Raw genomic sequence first — 21811 nt, 5'->3', positions numbered from 1 at the left:
TATTTTCATTACTCTAGGAGGTGGATCAAAAAAGATCTTGCTGTGATTTATGTCAGAGTGGGGTTATTTTAAGATTTTTTCTTGATGTGGGCCATTTTTTAAGTCTTTATTGAATTTGTTACAATATTGCTTCTGTTTTATGTTTTGGTTTTTTTTGCCTGTGAGGCATGTGGGATCGTAGTTCCCCAACCAGGGATTGAACTGGCACCCTCTATGTTGGAAGATGAAATGTTTGGTTTTTTTTTTAAACATCTTTATTGGGGTATAATTGCTTTACAATGGTGTGTTAGTTTCTGCTTTATAACAAAGTGAATCAGTTATACATATACATATGTTCCCATATGTCTTCCCTCTTGTGTCTCCCTCCCTCCCACCCTCCCTATCCCACCCCTCCAGGTGGTCACAAAGCACCGAGCCGATATCCCTGTGCCACGTGGCTGCTTCCCACTAGCTATCTACCTTACGTTTGGTAGTGTATATATGTCCATGACTCTCTCTCGCCCTGTCACAGCTCACCCTTCCCCCTCCCCATATCCTCAACTACGTTTTCCAGTAGGTCTGTGTCTTTATTCCTGTCTTACCCCTAGGTTCTTCATGACATTTTTTTTTCTTAAATTCCATATATATGTGTTAGCATACGGTATTTGTCTTTCTCTTTCTGACTTAATTCACTCTGTATGACAGATTCTAGGTCTATCCACCTCATTACAAATAGCTCAATTTCGTTTCTTTTTATGGCTGAGTAATATTCCATTGTATATATGTGCCACATCTTCTTTATCCATTCATCCGATGATGGATGATGTTTCCATCTCCGGGCTATCGTAAATAGAGCTGCAATGAACATTTTGGTACATGACTCTTTTTGAATTTTGGTTTTCTCAGGGTATATGCTCAGTAGTGTGATTGCTGGGTCATATGGTACTTCTATTTGTAGTTTTTTAAGGAACCTCCATACTGTTCTCCATAGTGGCTGTATCAATTTACATTCCCACCAACAGTGCAAGAGGGTTCCCTTTTCTCCACACCCTCTCCAGCATTTATTGTTTCTAGATTTTTTGATGATGGCCATTCTGACTGGTGTGAGATGATATCTCATTGTAGTTTTAATTTGCATTTCTCTAATGATCAATGATGTTGAGCATTCTTTCATGTGTTTGTTGGCAATCTGTATATCTTCTTTGGAGAAATGTCTATTTAAGTCTTCTGCCCATTTTTGGATTGGGTTGTTCATTTTTTTGTTATTGAGCTGCATGAGCTGCTTGTAAATTTTGGAGATTAATCCTTTGTCAGTTGCTTCATTTGCAAATATTTTCTCCCATTCTGAGGGTTGTCTTTTGGTCTTGTTTATGGTTTCCTTTGCTGTGCAAAAGCTTTGAAGTTTCATTAGGTCCCATTTGTTTATTTTTGTTTTTATTTCCATTTCTCTAGGAGGTGGGTCAGAAAGGATCTTGCTGTGATTTATGTCACAGAGTGTTCTGCCTATGTTTTCCTCTAAGAGTTTGATAGTTTCTGGCCTTACATTTAAGTTTTTAATCCATTTTGAGCTTATTTTTGTGTATGGTGTTAGGGAGTGATCTAATCTCATACTTTTACATGTATCTGTCCAGTTTTCCCAGCACCACTTATTGAAGAGGCTGTCCTTTCTCCACTGTACATTCCTGCCACCTTTATCAAAGATAAGGTGTCCATATGTGCATGGTTTTATCTCTGTGCTTTCTATCCTGTACCATTGATCTATGTTTCTGTTTTTGTTCCAGTAACATACTGTCTTGATTACTGTAGCTTTGTAGTATAGTCTGAAATCAGGAAGCCTGATTCCTCCAGCTCCGTTTTTCGTTCTCAAGATTGGTTTGGCTATTCGGGGTCTTTTGTGTTTCCATACAAATTGTGAAATTTTTTGTTCTAGTTCTGTGAAAAATGCCAGTGGTAGTTTGATAGGGATTGCATTGAATCTATAGATTGCTTTGGGTAGTAGAGTCATTTTCACAATGTTGATTCTTCCAATCCAAGAACATGGTATATCTCTCCATCTATTTGTATCATCTTTAATTTCTTTCATCAGTGTCTTATAATTTTCTGCATACAGGTCTTTTGTCTCCTTAGGTAGGTTTATTCCTAGATATTTTATTCTTTTTGTTGCAATGGTAAATGGGAGTGTTTTCTTGATTTCACTTTCAGATTTTTCATCATTAGTATATAGGAATGCCAGAGATTTCTGTGCATTAATTTTGTATCCTGCTACTTTACCAAATTCACTGATTAGCTCTAGTAGTTTTCTGGTAGCATCTATAGGATTCTCTATGTATACTATCATGTCATCTACAAATACTGACCACTTTACTTCTTCTTTTCCGATTTGGATTCCTTTTATTTCCTTTTCTTCTCTGATTGCTGTGGCTAAAACTTCCAAAACTATGTTGAATAAGAGTGGTGAGAGTGGGCAACCTTGTCTTACTCCTGATCTTAGTGGAAATGCTTTCAGTTTTTCACCATTGAGGATGATGTTGGCTGTGGGCTTGTCATATATGGCCTTTATTATGTTGAGGAAAGTTCCCTCTATGCCTACTTTCTGCAGGGTTTTTATCATAAATGGATGTTGAATTTTGTCGAAAGCTTTCTCTACCTCTATTGAGATGATCATATGGTTTTTCTCCTTCAATTTGTTAATATGGTGTATCACGTTGATTGATTTGCGTATATTGAAGAATCCTTGCATTCCAGGGATAAACCCCACTTGATCATGGTGTATGATCCTTTTAATGTGCTGTTGGATTCTGTTTGCTAGTATTTTGTTGAGGATTTTTGCATCTATGTTCATCAGTGATATTGGCCTGTTGTTTTCTTTCTTTGTGACATCTTTGTCTGGTTTTGGTATCAGGGTGATGGTGGCTTCGTAGAATGAGTTTGGGAGTGTTCCTCCCTCTGCTATATTTTGGAAGAGTTTGAGAAGGATAGGAGTTAGCTCTTCTCTAAATGTTTGATAGAATTCGCCTGTGAAGCCATCTGGTCCTGGGCTTTTGTTTGTTGGAAGGTTTTTAATCACAGTTTCAATATCAGTGCTTGTGATTGGTCTGTTCATAGTTTCTATTTCTTCCTGATTCACTCTTGGCAGGTTGTGCATTTCTAAGAATTTGTCCATTTCTTCCAGATTGTCCATTTTATTGGCATAGAGTTGCTTGTAGTAATCTCTCATGACCTTTTTGTATTTCTTCAGTGTCAGTTGTTACTCCTCCTTTTTCATTTCTAATTCTATTGATTTGAGTCTTCTCCCTTTTTTTCTTGATGAGTCTCACTAGTGGTTTATCAATTTTGTTTATCTTCTCAAAGAACCAGTTTTTAATTTTATTGATCTTTGCTATTGTTTCCTTCATTTCTTTTTCATTTATTTCTGATCTGATCTTTATGAATTCTTTCCTTCTGCTAGCTTTGGGGGTTTTTTTGTTCTTCTTTCTCTAATTGCTTGAGGGCAAGGATAGGCTGTTTATTCGAGATGTTTCCTGCTTCTTAAGGTGGGCTTGTATTGCTATAAACTTCCCTCTTAGAACTGCTTTTGCTGCGTACCATAGGTTTTGGGTCATCGTGTCTCCATTGTCATTTGTTTCTAGGTATTTTTTGATTTCCTCTTTGATTTCTTCAGTGATCACTTCATTATTAAGTAGTGTATTGTTTAGCCTCCATGGGTTTGTATTTTTTACAGATCTTTTCCTGTAATTGATATCTAGTCTCATAGCGTTGTGGTTGGAAAAGATACTTGATACAATTTCAATTTTCTTATATTTACCAAGGCTTGATTTGTGACCCAAGATATGATCTATCCTGGAGAATGTTCCATGAGCACTTGAGAAAAATGTGTATTCTGTTGTCTTTGGATGGAGTGTCCTATAAATATCAATTAAGCCCATCTTGTTTAATGTATCATTTAAAGCTTGTGTTTCCTTATTTATTTTCATTTTGGATGATCTGTTCTTTGGTGAAAGTGGGGTGTTAAAGTCCCCTACTATGAATGTGTTACTGTCGATTTCCCCTTTTATGGCTGTTAGTATTTGCCTTATGTATTGAGGTGCTCCTATTTGGGTGCATAAATATTTACAATTGTTATATCTTCTTCTTGGATCGATCCCTTGATCATTATGTAGTGTCCTTCTTTGTCTCTTCTAATAGTCTTTATTTTAAAGTCTATTTTGTGTGATATGAGAATTGCTACTCCAGCTTTCTTTTGGTTTCCATTTGCATGGAATATATTTTTCCATCCCCTCACTTTGAGTCTGTATGTGTCTCTAGGTCTGAGGTGGGTCTCTTGTAGACAGCATATATACGGGTCTTGTTTTTGTATCCATTCAGCCAGTCTGTGTCTTTTGGTGGGAGTATTTAATCCATTTACAGTTAAGGTAATTATCAATATGTATGTTCCTATTCCCATTTTCTTAATTGTTTTAGGTTTGTTATTGTAGGTCTTTTCCTTCTCTTGTGTTTATTGCCTAGAGAAGGTCCTTTGGCATTTGTTGTAAAGCTGGTTTGGTGGTGCTGAACTCTTTCAGCTTTTGCTTGTCTGTAAAGATTTTAATTTCTCCATCAAATCTGAATGAGGTCCTTGCGGGGTGGAGTAATCTTGGTTGTAGGTTTTTCTCCTTCATCACTTTCAATATGTCCTGACAGTCCCTTCTGGCTTGCAGTGTTTCTGCTGAGAGATCAGCTGTTAACCTTATGGGGATTCCCTAGTGTGTTATTTGTTGTTTTTCCCTTGCTGCTTTTAATATGCTTTCTCTGTATTTAATTTTTGACAGTTTGATTAATATGTGTCTTGGCGTATTTCTCCTTGGATTTATCCTGTATGGGACTCTCTGTGCTTCCTGGACTTAATTCCTTTCCCATATTAGGGAAGTTTTCAACTATAATCTCTTCAAATATTTTCTCAGTCCCTTTCTTTTTCTCTTCTTCTTTTGGAACCCCTATAATTTGAATGTTGGTGTGTTTAATGTTGTCCCCGAGGTCTCTGAGACTGTCCTCAGTTCTTTTCTTTTTCTTTATTCTGCTCTGCAGTAGTTATTTCCACTATTTTATCTTCCAGGTCACTTATCTGTTCTTCTGCCTCTGTTATTCTGCTATTGATCCCATCTAGAGTACTTTTAATTTCATTTATTGTGTTGTTCATCATTGCTTGTTTCATCTTTATTTCTTCTAGGTCCTTGTTAACTGTTTCTTGCATTTTGTCCATTCTATTTCCAAGATTTTGGATCATCCTTACTATCATTATTCTGAGTTCTTTTTCAGGTAGACTGCCTATTTCCTCTTCATTTGTTAGGTCTGGTGCATTTTTATCTTGCTCCTTTATCTGCTGTGTGTTTTTCTGTCTTCTCATTTTGCTTATCTTACTGTGTTTGGGGTCTCCTTTTTGCAGGCTGTAGGTTCATGGTTGCCGCTGTTTTTGACGTCTGTCTTCAGTGGCTAAGGTTGGTTCAGTGGGTTGTGTAGGCTTCCTGGTGGAGGGGACTAGTGCCTGTGTTGTGGTGCTGTGTTGTGGTGGATGCGGCTGGATCTTGTCTCTCTAGTGGGCAGGTTCACGTCTGGTGGTGTGTTTTGGGGTGTCTGTGGACTTATTATGATTTTAGGCAGCCTCTCTGCTAATGGGTGGGGTTGTGTTCCTGTTTTGCTAGTTGTTTGGCATAGGTTGTCCAGCACTGTGGGTTGCTGGTCATTGAGTGAAGCTGGGTGCTGGTGTTAAGATGGAGGTCTCTGGGAGATTTTCGCTGTTTGATATTATGTGGAGCTGGGAGGTCTCTTGTTGACCAGTGTCCTGAAGTTGGCTCTCCCACCTCAGAGGCAGAGCCCTGACTCCTGGCTGGAGCACCAAGAGCCTTTCATCCACATGGCTTAGAATAAAAGGGAGAAAAAGTATAGATAATTAGTAGAAGTATGAAGAAAGAAAGAAAGAAAGGAGGGAAGGAAGGAAGAAAGAAAGAAGAAAAGAAGGAAAGAAGGCAAGAAGGAAAGAAAGGAGGGAGGAAGGAAGGAAGGAGGGAAGGAAGGAAAAGAGACAGAAAGAAAGAAGATACAGTAAAATAAAGTATAATAAAGTTATTGAATTAAAAAATTATTTAGAAAAAAAAGATGGATAGAACCTTAGGACAAATTTTGGAAGCAAAGCTATACAGTCAAAATCTTACACAGAAGCATACACATACACCCTCACAAAAAGAGGTAAAGGGGAAAAAATCAAATCTTGCTCTCAGAGACCACCTCCTCAATTTGGGATGATTCGTTGTCTAAAGGAGGGAAGGAAGGAAGGAAGGAAAGAAAGAAAGAAAAGTATAATAAAGTTATTAAAATTAAGAAAAAAATTTTTTAAAAAACCATGGACGGATAGAACCCTAGGACAAATGGTGGAAGCAAAGCTATACTGACAAGATCTCACACAGAAGCATACACATACACATTCAGAAAAAGAGGAAAAGGGGAAAAAAAATCATAGATCTTGCTCTCCTTCTCAATGATTCGTTGTGTATTCAGGTATTCCACAGATGCAGGGTATATCAAGTTGATTGTGGAGCTTTAATCCGCTGCTTCTGAGGCTGCTGGAGAGATTTTCCTTTCTCTTCTTTGTTCTCACAGCTCACAGGGGCTCAGCTTTGGATTTGGCCCTGCCTCTGCGTGTAGGTCGCTGGAGGGTGTCTGTTTTTTGCTCAGACAGGATGGGGTTAAGGGAGCCGCTGATTCAGGGGCTCTGGCACACTCAGGCCAGAGGGAAGGAGGGGCACTGCATGCGGGGTGGGCCTGTGGCAGCAGAGGCTGGCGTGACTTTGCACCAGCCTGAGGCCCGCCGTGCGTTCTGCCAGGGAAGTTGTCCCTGGATCCCGGGAACCTGGTAGTGGTGGGCTGCACAGGCTCCCCGGAAGAGGGGTGTGGATAGTGACCTGTGCTCGCACACAGGCTCCTTGGTGGCGGCAGCAGCAGCCTTAGTGTCTCCCGCCCGTCCCTGGGGTCCGTGCTTTTAGCTGCTGCTCGCGCCCGTCTCTGGGGTCTGCGCTTTTAGCCGTGGCTCGCGCCCGTCTCTGGAGTTCCTTTAAGCAGTGCTCTTAAACCCCTCTCCTCGCGCACCAGGAAACAAAGAGGGAAGAAAAAGTTTCTTGCCTCTTCGGCAGGTGCAGATTTTTCCCCGGACTCCCTCCCGGCTAGCCGTGGTGCACTAACCCCTTCAGGCTGTGTTCACGCCCCCAACCCCAGTCCTCTCCCTGCGCTCTGACCGAAACCCGAGCCTCAGCTCGCAGTCCCGCCCGCCCCGGCGGGTGAGCAGACAAGCCTCTCGGCCTGGTGAATGCCGGTCGGCACCGATCCTCTGGCGGGAATCTTCCCGCTTTGCCCTCCGCACCCGTGCTGTGCACTTCTCCGCGGCTCCAAAGCTCCCCCCTCCGCCACCCGCAGTCTCCACCCGCGAAGGGGCTTCCTAGTGTGTGGAAACCTTTCCTCCTTCACAGCTCCCTCCCACTGGTGCAGGTACCGTCCCTATTCTTTTGTCTCTGTTTATTCTTTTTTCTTTTGCCCTACCTAGGTACGTGGGGAGTTTCTTGCCTTTTGGGAGGTCTGAGGTCTTCTGCCAGCCTTCAGTAGGTGTTCTGTAGGAGCTGTTCCCCGTGTAGATGTATTTCTGGTGTATCTGTGGGGAGGAAGGTGATCTCCCCGTCTTACTCTTCCGCCATCTTCTGCTCCAGCCGGAAGACGAAGTCTTAACCACTGGACTGCCAGGGAAGTCCGCCAAAGAGTGTTCTTCCTGTGTTTTCCTCTAATAGTTTTATAGGATCTGGCCTTACATTTAGGTCTCTAAGCCATTTTGAGTTTATTTTTGTGTATGGTGTTAGAGAGTGTTCTAATTTCATTCGTTTACATGTAGCTGTCCAGTTTTCCTAGTGCCACTTATTGAAGAGACTGTCTTTTCTCCATTGTATATTCTTGCCTCCTTTGTCATTTTTTCCATCCTTTTAACCTTTTTGAATCTAAAGTGTACTCCTGTAGAAGTATATAGTTGGATCTTGTTTTTATCTAGTCTGACAGTCTCTCTGTTTGGACTTTTTAAACCATTCACACTTAATGGTATTATTGACATAGTTAGATTTACTTCTGCCCTTTTACTTTTATTCTATATGTCTGTCATTTCTGTTCCTCTATTCCTCTTTTACTTCTTTGCTTTGTGATATGTGAATATTTTCTAGTTTAACATTTTAATTCCTTATAGTGAAAAAAATCATTCATTTCTGAGTTGTAGTTATTTTAAGGCATATACATCTTAGTATAAATCATAGGTAGATTCTGATAATTCCAGTGAGCTATAGAAAGACTACTCCCGTACAGCTCTATTCCCTTTTCTTCCTTTTGTGCTATTATTATTATATATGCAACATCTAATAAGTTAGTGACATAATTATTACTTTATATAATTTTATGTCACAGAAGATGTGAGAGGAATAGCAGTTTTATATTTATAGCTTTTGTTACATTAACTTTCATTTTTACCATTTCTGTTTCTCATTTATTCTAAATCCTACCTTTCCTCAGATATCAAACAGTATCAGCCACAAGGACGGGGACCAGGTTCTGTGTGTGGTTGTTAGTTTGTGCATGACACAACTAAGTTACCATTCACATCGCAGATTTGAGAGTTTATTGGCAGATGGCCAAAAATGGACTTGTTCTAGTAATTTCAGTATATGAAGTTCAGTAAATTACAGTTCTGTCCAATTAAACTTCCTGTGATGGTGAAGTATTCTATATCTGCATTTTCCAACATGGGAGTCAGTAATGACTATTGAGCACTTGAACTGAATTTTTAATTTTAATTTATATTTAGTTTTAGATAACCACAGCTAAGGGCTCTCATAGTGGACAGTCAAGTTATAGTCTCAGATGTCCCTCTTTCTTAATATTGTGATTAAACCTTGTAAAGTAGATTAAAAGAAAGAACCCCAAAATCAGTGCTGATAGTTTCATATGTTATAAAACTCATGGACTGAGCCACGGGAATATTTTTTTAAAGAAGTTGTTATATCTCTGTCAGCCATCTAAAAACTCAAATGCAGATAGACAAAGATTTGATACAAACACACTTGTGTGGGGCATTGGCCAGGAGATGGAAAGTATACAGAGCACTTGGGGCACAGTGGGGGACCCCACGCTCTGTGCCTACATCTCACTGAATGCCATGCAAACAGCCAGTAAGGAGGAGAGGTTGTTTTTTCTGCTTGTGGGAAATAAAGGAAAAGAAGAAATCTTCAAAGCTACAATTAGAAACATTTAGCTTATGCAGACAGCAATTGAGTGAAAGGAATGAAACCCATTCTGCTCTCCGTAGCAAATTTTTCAAAGAGTGTACTTGTAAAAGCTTTTTACAGACTCTTTCCTCATCATCTTTGAAGTAAGGAGATAGAGGATCCTATTATCTTCACTTCTCAGTGAGGCATACCTTTCATTGTTTTCCATACATGTTTTTTCAGATATGTATTAATGAAAGCTAAGCTGCTTAGAGATAAGATATAAACAAAATGTCTCTGTGGGATAACAGGTTTCTTTTCCTATTTTTATTTTTTACAGAAATGTAGCTATTTAACTTTGGGTCAGTATATGTCAATGCCCATTATGGTTTTCCCTTCTCATATTGAGACATAACAGTAAAATTATACACTGTTATTTGTCTCTGATAATGTAGTAACTATATCCCAGCTGCTTTCAGACTTCTGAAATCCTGTTACCATTTCAATATAATGAAAGCCTGAATTGCAAAGCCTCTGATATTTAACATTTCATTTTCTCTGGGGCCATGTCAACAGTATAATCAGGAACAAAAAAAAAATTATAGTGTTCATCCCCAAACCATCATGGGATTTAAAAAAAAAATACCTCTTTAGATTGATCTTAAAAATCATTTTCCCTCTGCAAGGGAAAACATGCTGCAAAGAGAAAAGTTAGAAGTCACATTAGCTTAATATTGTGAATATAAAAGCCTACACATCAATTGATTTTTTGCACAGGTGAATTAACGCTGCCTCCTCCATTGGTCCCCAGGTCATAGATCTGTACTGGGGAATTGATGAAGATGAATGGGACAGCCCTGAGCTCCAGAAGACCCGCATGAAGCTCCTGGAGGATTGTTTGAAAACTTCTGCAGGTCCATGTTTTGTTGTGGGTATAAAAAAAACTTAATGCTTTCTATTGTAGATGAATGTGAGAATTCTTGATCTGTGATTCTTAAGGGGCTTTTAGAATGGAGAAAGAAACCTTGCTTTTCTGTATTTATTTAAAATTCTTAAACTGTCTCCTTGCCCTCAATGTGTGAGGACAAAATCCTCCCCTTTCCATAAGAAGCACTGCAAATTAACAGTGAATAATTTGAAGTGGTAATCAAAGGATTGACTTGGGGTTGACAACAATTTCCACAACACCTTGTGATCAGCAGTAAGGCTTACTGTGTTAGTCCTCCAATAATTATCCTACTTTTCCTTATATTTTATCATGTAGTATTCTATCCTAGTATCTGTTTCTCAACATTAGAATTTCTGACATATTTTTTTTAAATACTGTGGCAGAAACATTGTTAAAGTAAACCAAATATATGGTCTCAGATCCGCCAATAGGAATTGATACCCTCTGGAAAAAATTTGTTTTTGCAGTGATTTTCAGCTAGAGATGTTGAACAGGAATATTATTATTAGTTTGTCATTATTTTCTAAAGAATAGCCACTCCTCTGTGTAAACACAGTGGTGGTAAGAAGCAGGTCACTCTATGGAGGTGATGTGCAAAATCACTCCCTCAGTTTAGCTGAAGAGAAAGACCTTATCCTGAATCCAAACAGCTCCTACCAATTGATAGGGAAGTTGGCCCTTTCGACACAGGATGTTCTGAGGCTGACGGATGACTGTTAAAATTACTATGATATGAAAATGTCATATCTTATATTTAAGTGCTAGGTTCAGTGTATCAATAAAAGTTTTTAATATTTATTTGCATGTCCATCTATATTCAACTCCACATAAGATGTAAAGCACATAAAGTCTCTATAATATTTTTAGTATGTGGATAAATTATTCATTTATCAACCAACTACTTACTGAATGCTGTTCTGTGCCAGGGGCTGCTCTTAGTGCTGGGGCAAGTTGACCCATATGAAATGGTCATTTTTTTAGGCCAGTTTCTTATGATTTAATGTTAGAATTGAACTAAAAGGTAAGACTTTCTACCCTCATGGAGCTTGTGTCATTATGTGGGGCTAAGAGGAGAGGGCAGGCAAAAATCAAAGAAATAAGTAAAATAAACAATAATCAGATGGTGACAAGAGCTGTGGAGAAAAATACAAAAAGGAAGGAGGAAAGGGAAGAGCAGTGAGGGGAGAGACTTGTAATTTTCCATAGAGTAGATGGAGAAGGTCTCACTGATAAGGTGACTAAGGAGGTGAGACAGGAGGAGGGACAGGGAAGAACCGACTGGATATTCCAGCTCAGAGCTTTCCAGAGAGAGGAGTGGGGAACATGCTTGGCAGGTTTAGGGAACAGGAAGTAGGTGGGTGTGCCTCAAGCAGTGTGAGCAGAAAGGGAGAGTGTGGGACTGGAGGCCACAGCATGGGGTTTGCCATCTTGAAGTTGGCTGTAAAGATTTTACTTGCACTTTGACATGAGAAGCAGAGTGCGTTGAGCAGAGGACTGAAGAGATCTGACTCATTTTAAAGCCTACAACTGCTGGTGGTCAGACAGAGGGCAGAGCATGAAGAAACCCATTAGAAAGCTAATGCAATATGCAAAACAAGAAGAATACATGGTTGGAGGCGGGTTGAAGAATGGACATCTAAAAACAGTGTCTTGTGGTCTAAACAGACTGCAGAAAGTCCTGAAATCCATACAGATATACAAAGAGCTAGTAGTGGAAGAGGAATTAAGACTTTTTCCCTGAGTCTGAGGATAGAACTAGACCAGTGGGTGGAAATTACAAGGAGACAGATTTTTGCTCCAGGTGAAGATGATAGACTCTTATAGCTTCCTCTCAGGTTTTGGGGTCACAGATAGCTGGGTATGACTGACATTTCACAGCTGTTGGACACTGGAGGAACTTCTTTACCATTCTAAGTCTTGGCTTCCTTCTATAAAATGGAGATAAGTTACTTGCCTCCTGGGGTCTTTCTGGGGATGAAATGAATTTACAGGACACTTTTACTTATTTGTTGTTGTAATCATTATTTCTCAAAACTGTCTATATTATGGGTGATGCACTCATTACAAAGTTTTCATCAAACTAGAGAATACAAATCACTCTGGCAGAGGTGCTGTAGGAGAGATTCAAACTTTGGAAGACAAGTTAGAATGGATTCCATCGTGCTTAGAAAGCCAGATTTAGGAAGCATAAAGAGCTATGTGTATGTCCTGGGGCATCTCTATTGCTATGATCTCCATAGCTTTATACTGATCCAGCCTCAGAAATTCAGGAATGAGAGAGACATTCTCCTTTTATCACCCTGTAGTGTGTCATACCCAAACTAAAATTAGTCATGGCCATTAATCCCTATAATTTACTGGTAGGGGAATGAATAAAGACTTGCCAAGTTCATGCAGGCTCTGAGAGTAAAGGTTAAGTGATAGAACATCAGTAACCACTGAGCTTAAACAAATCATTTATCCCTCCTTCTCTTCCCTGTTACACGTTGAAACTCAAGGCAACCACGATAAAACCCTGTGGACAGAGTCAGGATTATTCACCCCAGTGATCCTAAATCACGGAAGGTTTATTTCACTGCTTATAGGAGAAAGCACGCCTCTCATGGCCTTTCCTGTTGTAACTATGGTAACAGCGGGCATATGTGTGTCGCTTTTAAGCTCCGGTTTCCTTGCACACTGCTCCCTTGGGACATTTCTACAAGTCATGATGACCCCCTGGGCTGCAAAGCATGGCATATTACTTCCCCTAATGCTGAAGTGTTTGGCAAGAAAATTCACCATTGCTGAATGAAAAAAATGTTTTTATATCTTCAAAGCCTTCACAGATATTAGCCCTTATGTTAGTTACAAATTCAGTACCAAACAAAGCTTTCATTTTAAGTACCCAGGGGATTGAAGTCCAAAGGGAAACATAAGTGTTGTATGCACATGGCTCTTTTCAACTTCATTTCCTAAAAGTTGTCCTTTGAGATATGGCCTGAGGTCCTAGAGACATGCAGGCTGTGCCTGCTAATCCCAGACAATTCTTTGTATGCATGCTTTTGGTCAAAAGGATAGAGTGATAGAGTAAGGTATCTGGACACGTGTCCAGTTTCACTCTCAGGATTAACTTGGGAGATGTATCACACAGAAATACATCATCTCTACTGAGGAAGAATAGCATTTGTAGACATGTGTTTAGAGGAAGCCTCAGACAGTGGGAAAAACACAGAATTTTTAGTTTACAACTGGAGTTAGAGCCCTAGTTCTGACAAGGCAGCTCACCAACCTCACCACACTTTAATTCTAACATCCATAAAATGGGAAGAAATAACAGTAAACTAAATGTTGAAGAAATATCAAAGGTTTGTTGTGGAAACCAAACGTGATGATGTATGTGAGAGTTTTTTATAAACTATAAAGGGCTACACAACCATTAGTTATTATTAAATTGTGATTTCAGTTATTTTCAAATGAGAAAAAAATGTTTTTATTCGTACTGGGCATTTATGTGGCACTGGAAAATTTTCCCTTTGAGAATGTTGATGATAGCCTCAATGTAGAAAGTGTTAAGTCTTGATTCAGACAAATATTAAAGGGTTTTTTAGTTCATTCATTCATTCATGGCTGTGTTGGGTCTTCGTGGCTGTGTACGGGCTTTCTTTAGTTGCGGAGAGCAGGGGCTACTCTTTTATTGTGGTGCGCAGGCTTCTCATTGCAGTGGCTTCTCTTGTTGCAGAGCATGGGCTCTAGGCACGCGGGCTTCAGTAGTTGTGGCACACGGGCTTAGTTGCTCCATCGCATGCGGGATCTTCCCGGTCCAGGGCTTGAACCCATATCCCCTGCATTGGCAGGCGGATTCTTAACCACTGCGCCACCAGGGAAGCCCTGGGTTCATTCTTAACATTGTCAAATGTAGAGCATATACATTAATTTGCTGAAATTTACTTAGTAAGACCTTAATCTGCTCCCAAGAAGGGTTTTTTTTTGCAGTAAACAGGGAGACAGCTCACAGTTGAGTCCAAACTCACTATCTGTTTCTCCTTTTAAGTGCAGAGAATTGCCTCAGCCTTCGCAAAGTGTGGAACCTTTAGCAGAGTCTTTCCCCCACCAGTTTGTCCCACCCACTTAGTTCATAAACAATGCTTATGAAGGGGAGAAGAATTTGCCTGTTAGAGCAGATTCCAGGTACATGCTACCTATACCATCCCCATTTCTCTTCACAGTGTGCATTTATGGGGAGAGGGGAATTTTCTTCTTGTCATCCCTCCATATTTGGAGTACCCCCGGAGAATTGCTTGGGGAGTTTGGGCATTGACTCTGGACTTTGAGCAAAGGCCCATCTCTTGGCAGAAGTTGATAAAAGCAAGTGCTCTGCTAGCTTGAAGAACTGGAGTTTGAAAAGCTTAGATAACTTTAGTGAAGCTGCCCCAAATGTGTGGGTGCTCTGGGGGGTGCAGACAGCATCTCATTACATTCCCTCAATCCATAGTCTGGATGATGTGAAGATTTACTGAGGAAAAGGTAGCGGCAGCTTACTCTAAGCGAGCCAGGCTAGGCCCATGCATCCAGTAAAAAGAGTGCCAGTTAGAGACAGGTAAGAGGAGATTCCATGACTTCACATTCAGAGTCAGGACAAAGAAAATGCTGTCTGTGGTACTGTTCATTGCTTTGTCGGTTGCTAGGAGTCTCAAGAAGCCAAAGCCCATGGAGCATTCTCATTGGGGCTACCAGATTGCACAGATATAATATGTTGGCATTGGAGAGAAAAACATCCAAGGCCAAAAGAATGGAACTATTGCCATCAAAGATGCTGAAGCAGCCTCCCCACCCAGCCCCCAACAACACACACGCTGCCATCAGTGGCACGGGACCAAGAAAAAACGGGCTATGCTCTTGCCTACCACAGGCAGCTTCAGGCAGGCGCTCTTAAAACCAGTATGTACAAAGGGAGAAGATGGAAGCTAGAGGGCTAGATTTTTAAACCAGAAACATGAAAACTTAAGGAGTTAGACTGCAAAATCTATTATTCAGCAAGTTTAAGTTTTTCCACTAGCCAGAAGAGTAAAGACAAAGCCACGGCTGTTATTGGTAAAAATTAAACCATTCCGTATTTGTACATCACTGAGTGACAGTAGTGAACTAAACCTACAGGATATAGATCAGCTCATCATCACCTTCACAGTTAAATTATGCCCACTTGATGGTTCAAGTTTAGTTTCTTACTTTAGATAATTTTAAGAAAATCATACTGTGAGAGTCCTTAAATCATTGAATTTGAAGAAAATTAGGGTTTTTATAAAAGTTTAGCTTTGAAAAATAGTTCATTTTATCCACGTTTCAACTTATGATTGACTTACCATTTTAGGTACACTAAATAAAATACACATGAAAAATTAAAACAAGTGCTTAGTTTGTACTTTAGCAACATGTACAGGTTTTTCTTGACTTAGTTCTCAAATTTATAAGTACAGATTTACTAAAATATAGTACTAAAATGGGAACAGATTTAAACTAGAAAATCATCTAAATTAAAGAATCTAGACATTTTTTAAAGTCCTTTTTTTTTTTTTTTTTTTGGTACACGGTCCTCTCACTGTTGTGGCCTCTTCCGTTGTGGAGCACAGGCTCCAGATGCGCAGGCTCAGCAGCCATGGCTCACGGGCCCAGCCGCTCCGCAGTATGTGGGATCTTCCTGGACCGGGGCACGAACCCGTGTCCCCTGCATTGGCAGGAGGACTCTCAACCACTGTGCCACCGGGGAAGCCCTTAAAGTCCTTTTTAAAAAAACATTTAAATAAAAATCTACAACCTCAGATTTTCTAGATATAGTTTGCTTGCACAATCAAGAATTCTTTACATTAAAATTAAGCTTGTCCAGTTTAAATCAGCTAGACATCATAGTTCTAAGATGGGTTCCATTAATAAATTGGTTCCAATAGACGTTCCAATAATCACTTGATCACCACCAAAAAAAGTTAGAATGGGCAGACATTAAAAAATATTGTTTAGGGCTTCCCTGGTGGCACAGTGGTTGAGAGTCCGCCTGCCGATGCAGGGAACACGGGTTCATGCCCCAGTCCGGGAAGATCCCACATGCCGCAGAGCGGCTGGGCCCATGAGCCATGGCCGCTGAGCCTGCGCGTCCGGAGCCTGTGCTCCGCAACGGGAGAGGCCACAACAGTGAGAGGTCCGCGTACCAAAAGAAAATATATATATATAGTTTAAAAAATAATGCTAGTTATCTCACTGGTAGCAGCCAAGAGAGCTGTTTAGTTAATTGTTGCTAATATAGAAAATGTTTCCACAATAAATTTTTATTAATACATAAGCTATTTTAATAGTTTAACTACTTCACAGCCTATGTAAAATAGCACATTTTTTGTGGAAAAAGAATTATGGAGAAAAGAAAGTGAACTGGAGAGCAGTTAACCTCCGTATAACTTAATTGGTAAGAAAAATGTTCACTTAAAACTAGGACTGTAACAACCTAAAGAGCTAGTAGAGCTATGGAGACAAAAATGATTAAAATTTCCAGAGAGGAGTCTTTCCTTGGTGAGCTGGTTTTACAGACAGAGGCGTCCCAAAAGCATCAGCAGTTGTCATCATGAGACATTTGCTGGGCATTGGGCAACATGGATGGTAGAGAGCTCGGATGAAAAAGCAGAGTAAGTTCTTCCACAGTCTTTTGGCATTTAGGAGACAAAGTCCACTAGAACCTAAGAGGAGTATTCAAAGTGCTTGCCATTGAAACATTTTAGTGCAAAGAAAGCTGAATCAAACTATAATAACCTAGTTTCACCCAGTTCAAATACTGAATGGACTCACATGATTAGCTTCTGAGTCTAACATAGGAAAATGAACCACTAAATAAAAGCTCTTTTAAATACAATGCCCAGAATACAATGAAAATTATAAGACATGCAAAGAATCAAGAAAATATGATTAATAAAAGAGAAAAAGTAGACAATAGGAGTCAACCCCCCAGATGAACAAGATGATGGAATGGGCAATCAAAAGCTGTTAAAAAATATGTCAATGAAAATAAAAGGTTAAAGCAGAAACTAACACACCATTGTAAAGCAATTATACTCCAATAAAGATGTTAAAAAATAAAAAAAGAAGAAAAGGTAAAGGAATGAGATAATTTCAACAAAGAAATGAAATCTATTTAAAAACTTGATTTTAGAACTAAAATACAGAAGATATAAAATTAAAAACTCATTTGATATACATGTGGAATCTGAAAAAATTGGTATAGATGATCTTATTTACAAAGCAAAAATAGAGACACAGAGAACAAAAGTATGGATGCCAAGGGGAAAGGGGATTATACCTCCCTTTGCTTCAGATGAAACTAGAGCTTCATCACATCATGAAAAATGATCAGTTATGACCCTAAATCATAAGAATAAATGATTTTTAGAATTCTCTACTGAGAAAGATTTGCATCAAAATAGTTAAAGTCTAGCAAACTTGAGTTCTTCAGGATGACTCGTTAAAGCCCAGATCTCTAGATAGTGGAGGTGAAACTCTCTGCTCCTTCCACAAAAACGTCTAGTTTGTAGACTTGAAAATCAAACGTATGGATACCAAGGGGGAAAGGGGGGTGGGTGGGATGAATTGGGAGACTGGGGTTGACATATATACACTATTGATACTATGTATAAAATAGATAACTAATGAGAACCTACTGTATTGCACAGGGAACTCTACTCAATGCTCTGTGGTGACCTAAATGGGAAGGAAATCCAAAAAAAAGAGGGGATATATGTATATGTATAGCTGATTCACTTTGCTGTACAGTAGAAACTAACACAACATTGTAAAGCAACCATACTCCAATAAAAAAAATTTTTTAACTCATTTGATGGGCTTAAATAGGAGACTGAACATAAGACTGGATTAGAGAACTCAAAGAGAAGTCAATAGAAAATATCCAAACTGAAGCACAGATTTTAAAAAATAGGAAGAACAGAATGGAGCAGAAGAGACATGTGAACCACAGTCAGTCTCTCATAAGTGTAACTGGAGTCCTAGAAAGAGATAGAGAAAGAGGATGGGAAAAGAAGTAACAAGTGAGAATTTTCCAAAACTTTTTAAGGCATCAACCCACACAGATTCAAAAAGCTCAGTAAACTGCGAGCAAGAAAATTGCTAAGTAAACTGCTGAAAAAAAATAAAGAAAAAGATTAAAATCCATCAAAAGGAAAAAAAAATCATTACCTACAGAAAACCCAAACTTTCAGCTGATTTTTAATAGAGAAGCTCTGGAAATCAAAAGACAATGGAAAGTCCCAAAGATTGGACACAATATGGTGGAGTAAAAGGACCTCCTCTCATGAGCACACCAAAATCACAACTAACTGCTGAACAACTATCAATAAAAGAAAGACTGGAATCTACCAAAAAAGATATTCTACATCCAAAGACAAAGAAGAAACCATAACCTGGTAGGAGGGGCGCACTCATGTTATAATCAAGTCCTGTACCACTCCGCGGGGGCAGCCCACAAACTGGAGAATAATTATATCACACAAGTTTTCACACAGGAGTGAGAAATCCGAGGCCCAGGCCAGGCTCCCAAGCCTAGGGGTCTGGCATTGGGAAGAGGAGCCCCCAGAGCATTTGGCTTTGAAGGCTAGCAGGGCTTAACTGCAGGAGCTCCACAGGACTTGGGGAAACAGAGACTCCACTCTTGGAGGATGCACACAAGGTCTCACACACATCGAGACCCAGGACAAAAGCAGTAACTCCGTAGGAGCCTGGGCCAGACCTACCTGCTGGTCTTGGAGAGTCTCTTGGGGAGGTGGGGTGTGGCTATGGCTCTCTCTGGGGTCATAAAAGCTGGTGACAGACACAGCGGGGACCTACCTGAACTCTGGCTAGAGGAAGACATTTTGGGTCCTTGGCACTGAGACCTGGCCCCACTCAACAGCCTGTAAGCTCCAGTGCTGGGACACCTCAGGCCAAAACAACCAACAGGGCAGGAACACAGCCCCACCCATCAGCAGACAGACTGCCTAAAGACTTCCTGAGCCCACAGCCACCTCTCGACATGCCCCTTGACACAGCCTTACTCACCAGAGTGCCAAGACCCAGCTCCACCCACCAGTGGGTAGGCACCACCACTCCTGCCCCTGGCCAGGAAGCCTTCACAAGCCTCTAGACCAGCCTCATCCACCAGGGGCAGACACCAGAAGCAAGAAAACTACAGTCCTGCAGAACTGAGTCCACAAACGCAGATCAGAACCTACCTGGCCTCTGGCCCTAGGGTGACAAGAGAGGAGTGTGCTGCTGAGACACATACAACATCCCCTATAGAGGGTCACTTCTCCAAGGTTGAGAACCATAACTAAGCCACTACATACATAAAGATACAAATAGAAATTTAAACAAAATGGCATGGCAAAGAATATGTTCCAGACGAAAGAATAAGGTAAAACCCCAGAAGAACAACTAAGTGAAGTGGAGATAGACAATCTACCTGAAAAAGAGTTCAGAGTAGGGATTGTAAAGATGACCCAAGAACTCAGGAAAAGAATGGATGCATGGAGTAAGAAGTTACAAAAGTTTTTAGCAAAGAGTTAGAAAATATAAAGATAAACAAACAAACTTAAAGAATACAGTAACTGAAATGAAAAATACACTAGGGAGAATCAATAGCAGAATAAATGAGGCAGAAGAATGAATCAGTGAGCTGGAAGACAAAGTGGTGGAAATCACTGCCATAGAACAGGATAAAGAAAAAAGAATGAAAAGAAATGAAGACAATTTAAGAGGCCTCTGAGACAACATCAAATGCACCAACATTCGCATTATAGGGGTCCCAGGAGAGAAGAAGAGAAAGGGCCTGAGAAAATATTTGAAGAGATTATAGCTGAAAACTTCCTTAACATGGGAAAGGAAACAGTCACCCAAGTCCAGGAAGCACAGAGTCTCATACAGGATTAACTCAGGAGGAACACACTGAGACACATAGTAATGAAACTGACAAAAATTAAAGACAGAAAATATTAAAAGCAACAAGGGAAAAGCAACAAATAACATACAAGGGAATCTCCATAAGACTATCAGCTGATTTTTCAGCAGAAACTCTGCAGGCCAGAAGGGAGTGGCATGATATATTTAAAGTGATGAAAGGGAAAAACCTACAACCAAGAATACTCTACCAAGCAAGGCTCTGGTTCAGATTTGACAGAGAAATCCAAAGCTTTACAGACACGCCAAAGGTGAAAGAATTCACAAACCGACTTTACAATAAATGCTAAAGGAACTTCTCTAAGTGGAAAAGAAAAGGCCACAACTGGAAACAGGAAAATTATGAGGATGGGAAAGCTCACCAGTAAAGGCAAACATACAGTAAAGGTAGGAAACCATCCACATACAAATTTGATATCAAAATTAGTAATCATGAGAGGAGGAGAGTACAAATGCAGGATATTTGAAATGCATTTGAAATTAAGAGATCAGCAACTTAAAACAATCATGTATACATGTAGACTGCTATATCAAAACCTCATGGTAACCACAAATGAAAACTCTATAATAGATATAAACACACAAAAAAGAAAAAGGAATCCAAACAACACTAAAGATAATCATCAAATTGCAAGAGAACATAAGAGGAAAGAAAGAAAAAAGACCTACAGAAAACAAAGCGAAAACAAGTAACAAAATGGCAAAAAGGGGGCTTCCCTGGTGGCGCAGTGGTTGAGAGTCTGCCTGCCAATGCAAGGGACACAGGTTCATGCCCTGGTCTGGGAAGATCCCACATGCCACGGAGCAGCTGGGCCCGTGAGCCATGGCCGCTGAGCCTGCGCGTCCGGAGCCTGTGCTCTGCAACGGGAGAGGCCACAACAGTGGGAGGCACACATACGGCAAAAAAAAAAAAAAAAAGGAAAAAGAACATACATATTAATAATTACCTTAAATGTAAATGAATTAAATGCTCCAACCAAAAGACATAGACTGGCTGAATGGGTACAAAAACAAGACCCATGTATATGCTGTCTACAAGAGACCCACTTCAGATCTAGAGATGCATACAGACTGAAAGTGAGGAAATGGAAAAAAGGTATTCCATGCAAATGGAAATCAAAAGCAACCTGGAGTAGCAAGACTGATATGAGACAAAATAAACTTTAAAGTACTGTTTCAAAAGACATAGAAGGATACTACATAATGATCAAGGGATCAATTCAAGAAGAGTATATAACAATTATAAATTTATATGCACCCAACACAGGAGCAATTCAATACATAAGACATATGCGAATGGACATAAACAGAGAAACTGACAGTAAAACAATAGTGGGGGATTTTAACATCCCACTTATATCAATGGACAGAACATCCAGACAGAAAGTCAATAAGGAAACATAGGGCTTAAATGACACATTAGACCATATGGACTTAATTGATATTTATAGTATGTTCCATCTGAAAGCAGTAGAATACACATTCTTTTCAAGTGCACATGGAACATTTTTCCAGAATAGATCACATGCTGGACCACAAAGCAAGTCTCGGTAAATTTAAGAAAACTGAAATCATATCAAGCATCTTTCTCAACACTATGAGATTAGAAATCAACTACAAGGAAAAAAACTGTAACAAACACAAACACATGGAGGCTGAA

At 39.8% G+C, this 21811-nt stretch overlaps 1 protein-coding gene across 1 annotated transcript in view; it reads left to right on the top strand.

Annotated features, from left to right (window-relative positions):
- Window positions 1–21811, top strand: part of NWD2 (NACHT and WD repeat domain containing 2) — a 203707-nt gene that overhangs the window by 102666 nt on the left and 79230 nt on the right. The window contains exon 3 of the mRNA XM_027103189.1: window positions 10054–10170. Coding sequence (XP_026958990.1) covers window positions 10054–10170 — 117 coding nt within the window. The remainder of the gene's footprint in view (window positions 1–10053; window positions 10171–21811) is intronic.

Source organism: Aethalodelphis obliquidens, unplaced genomic scaffold (assembly GCF_003676395.1).
Source record: "Aethalodelphis obliquidens isolate GAN/ISIS:26980383/991018 unplaced genomic scaffold, ASM367639v1 scaffold6, whole genome shotgun sequence".
NCBI classification, from domain to species: Eukaryota; Metazoa; Chordata; class Mammalia; order Artiodactyla; family Delphinidae; genus Aethalodelphis; species Aethalodelphis obliquidens.
This window is presented reverse-complemented; position numbering and strand designations above follow the sequence as displayed.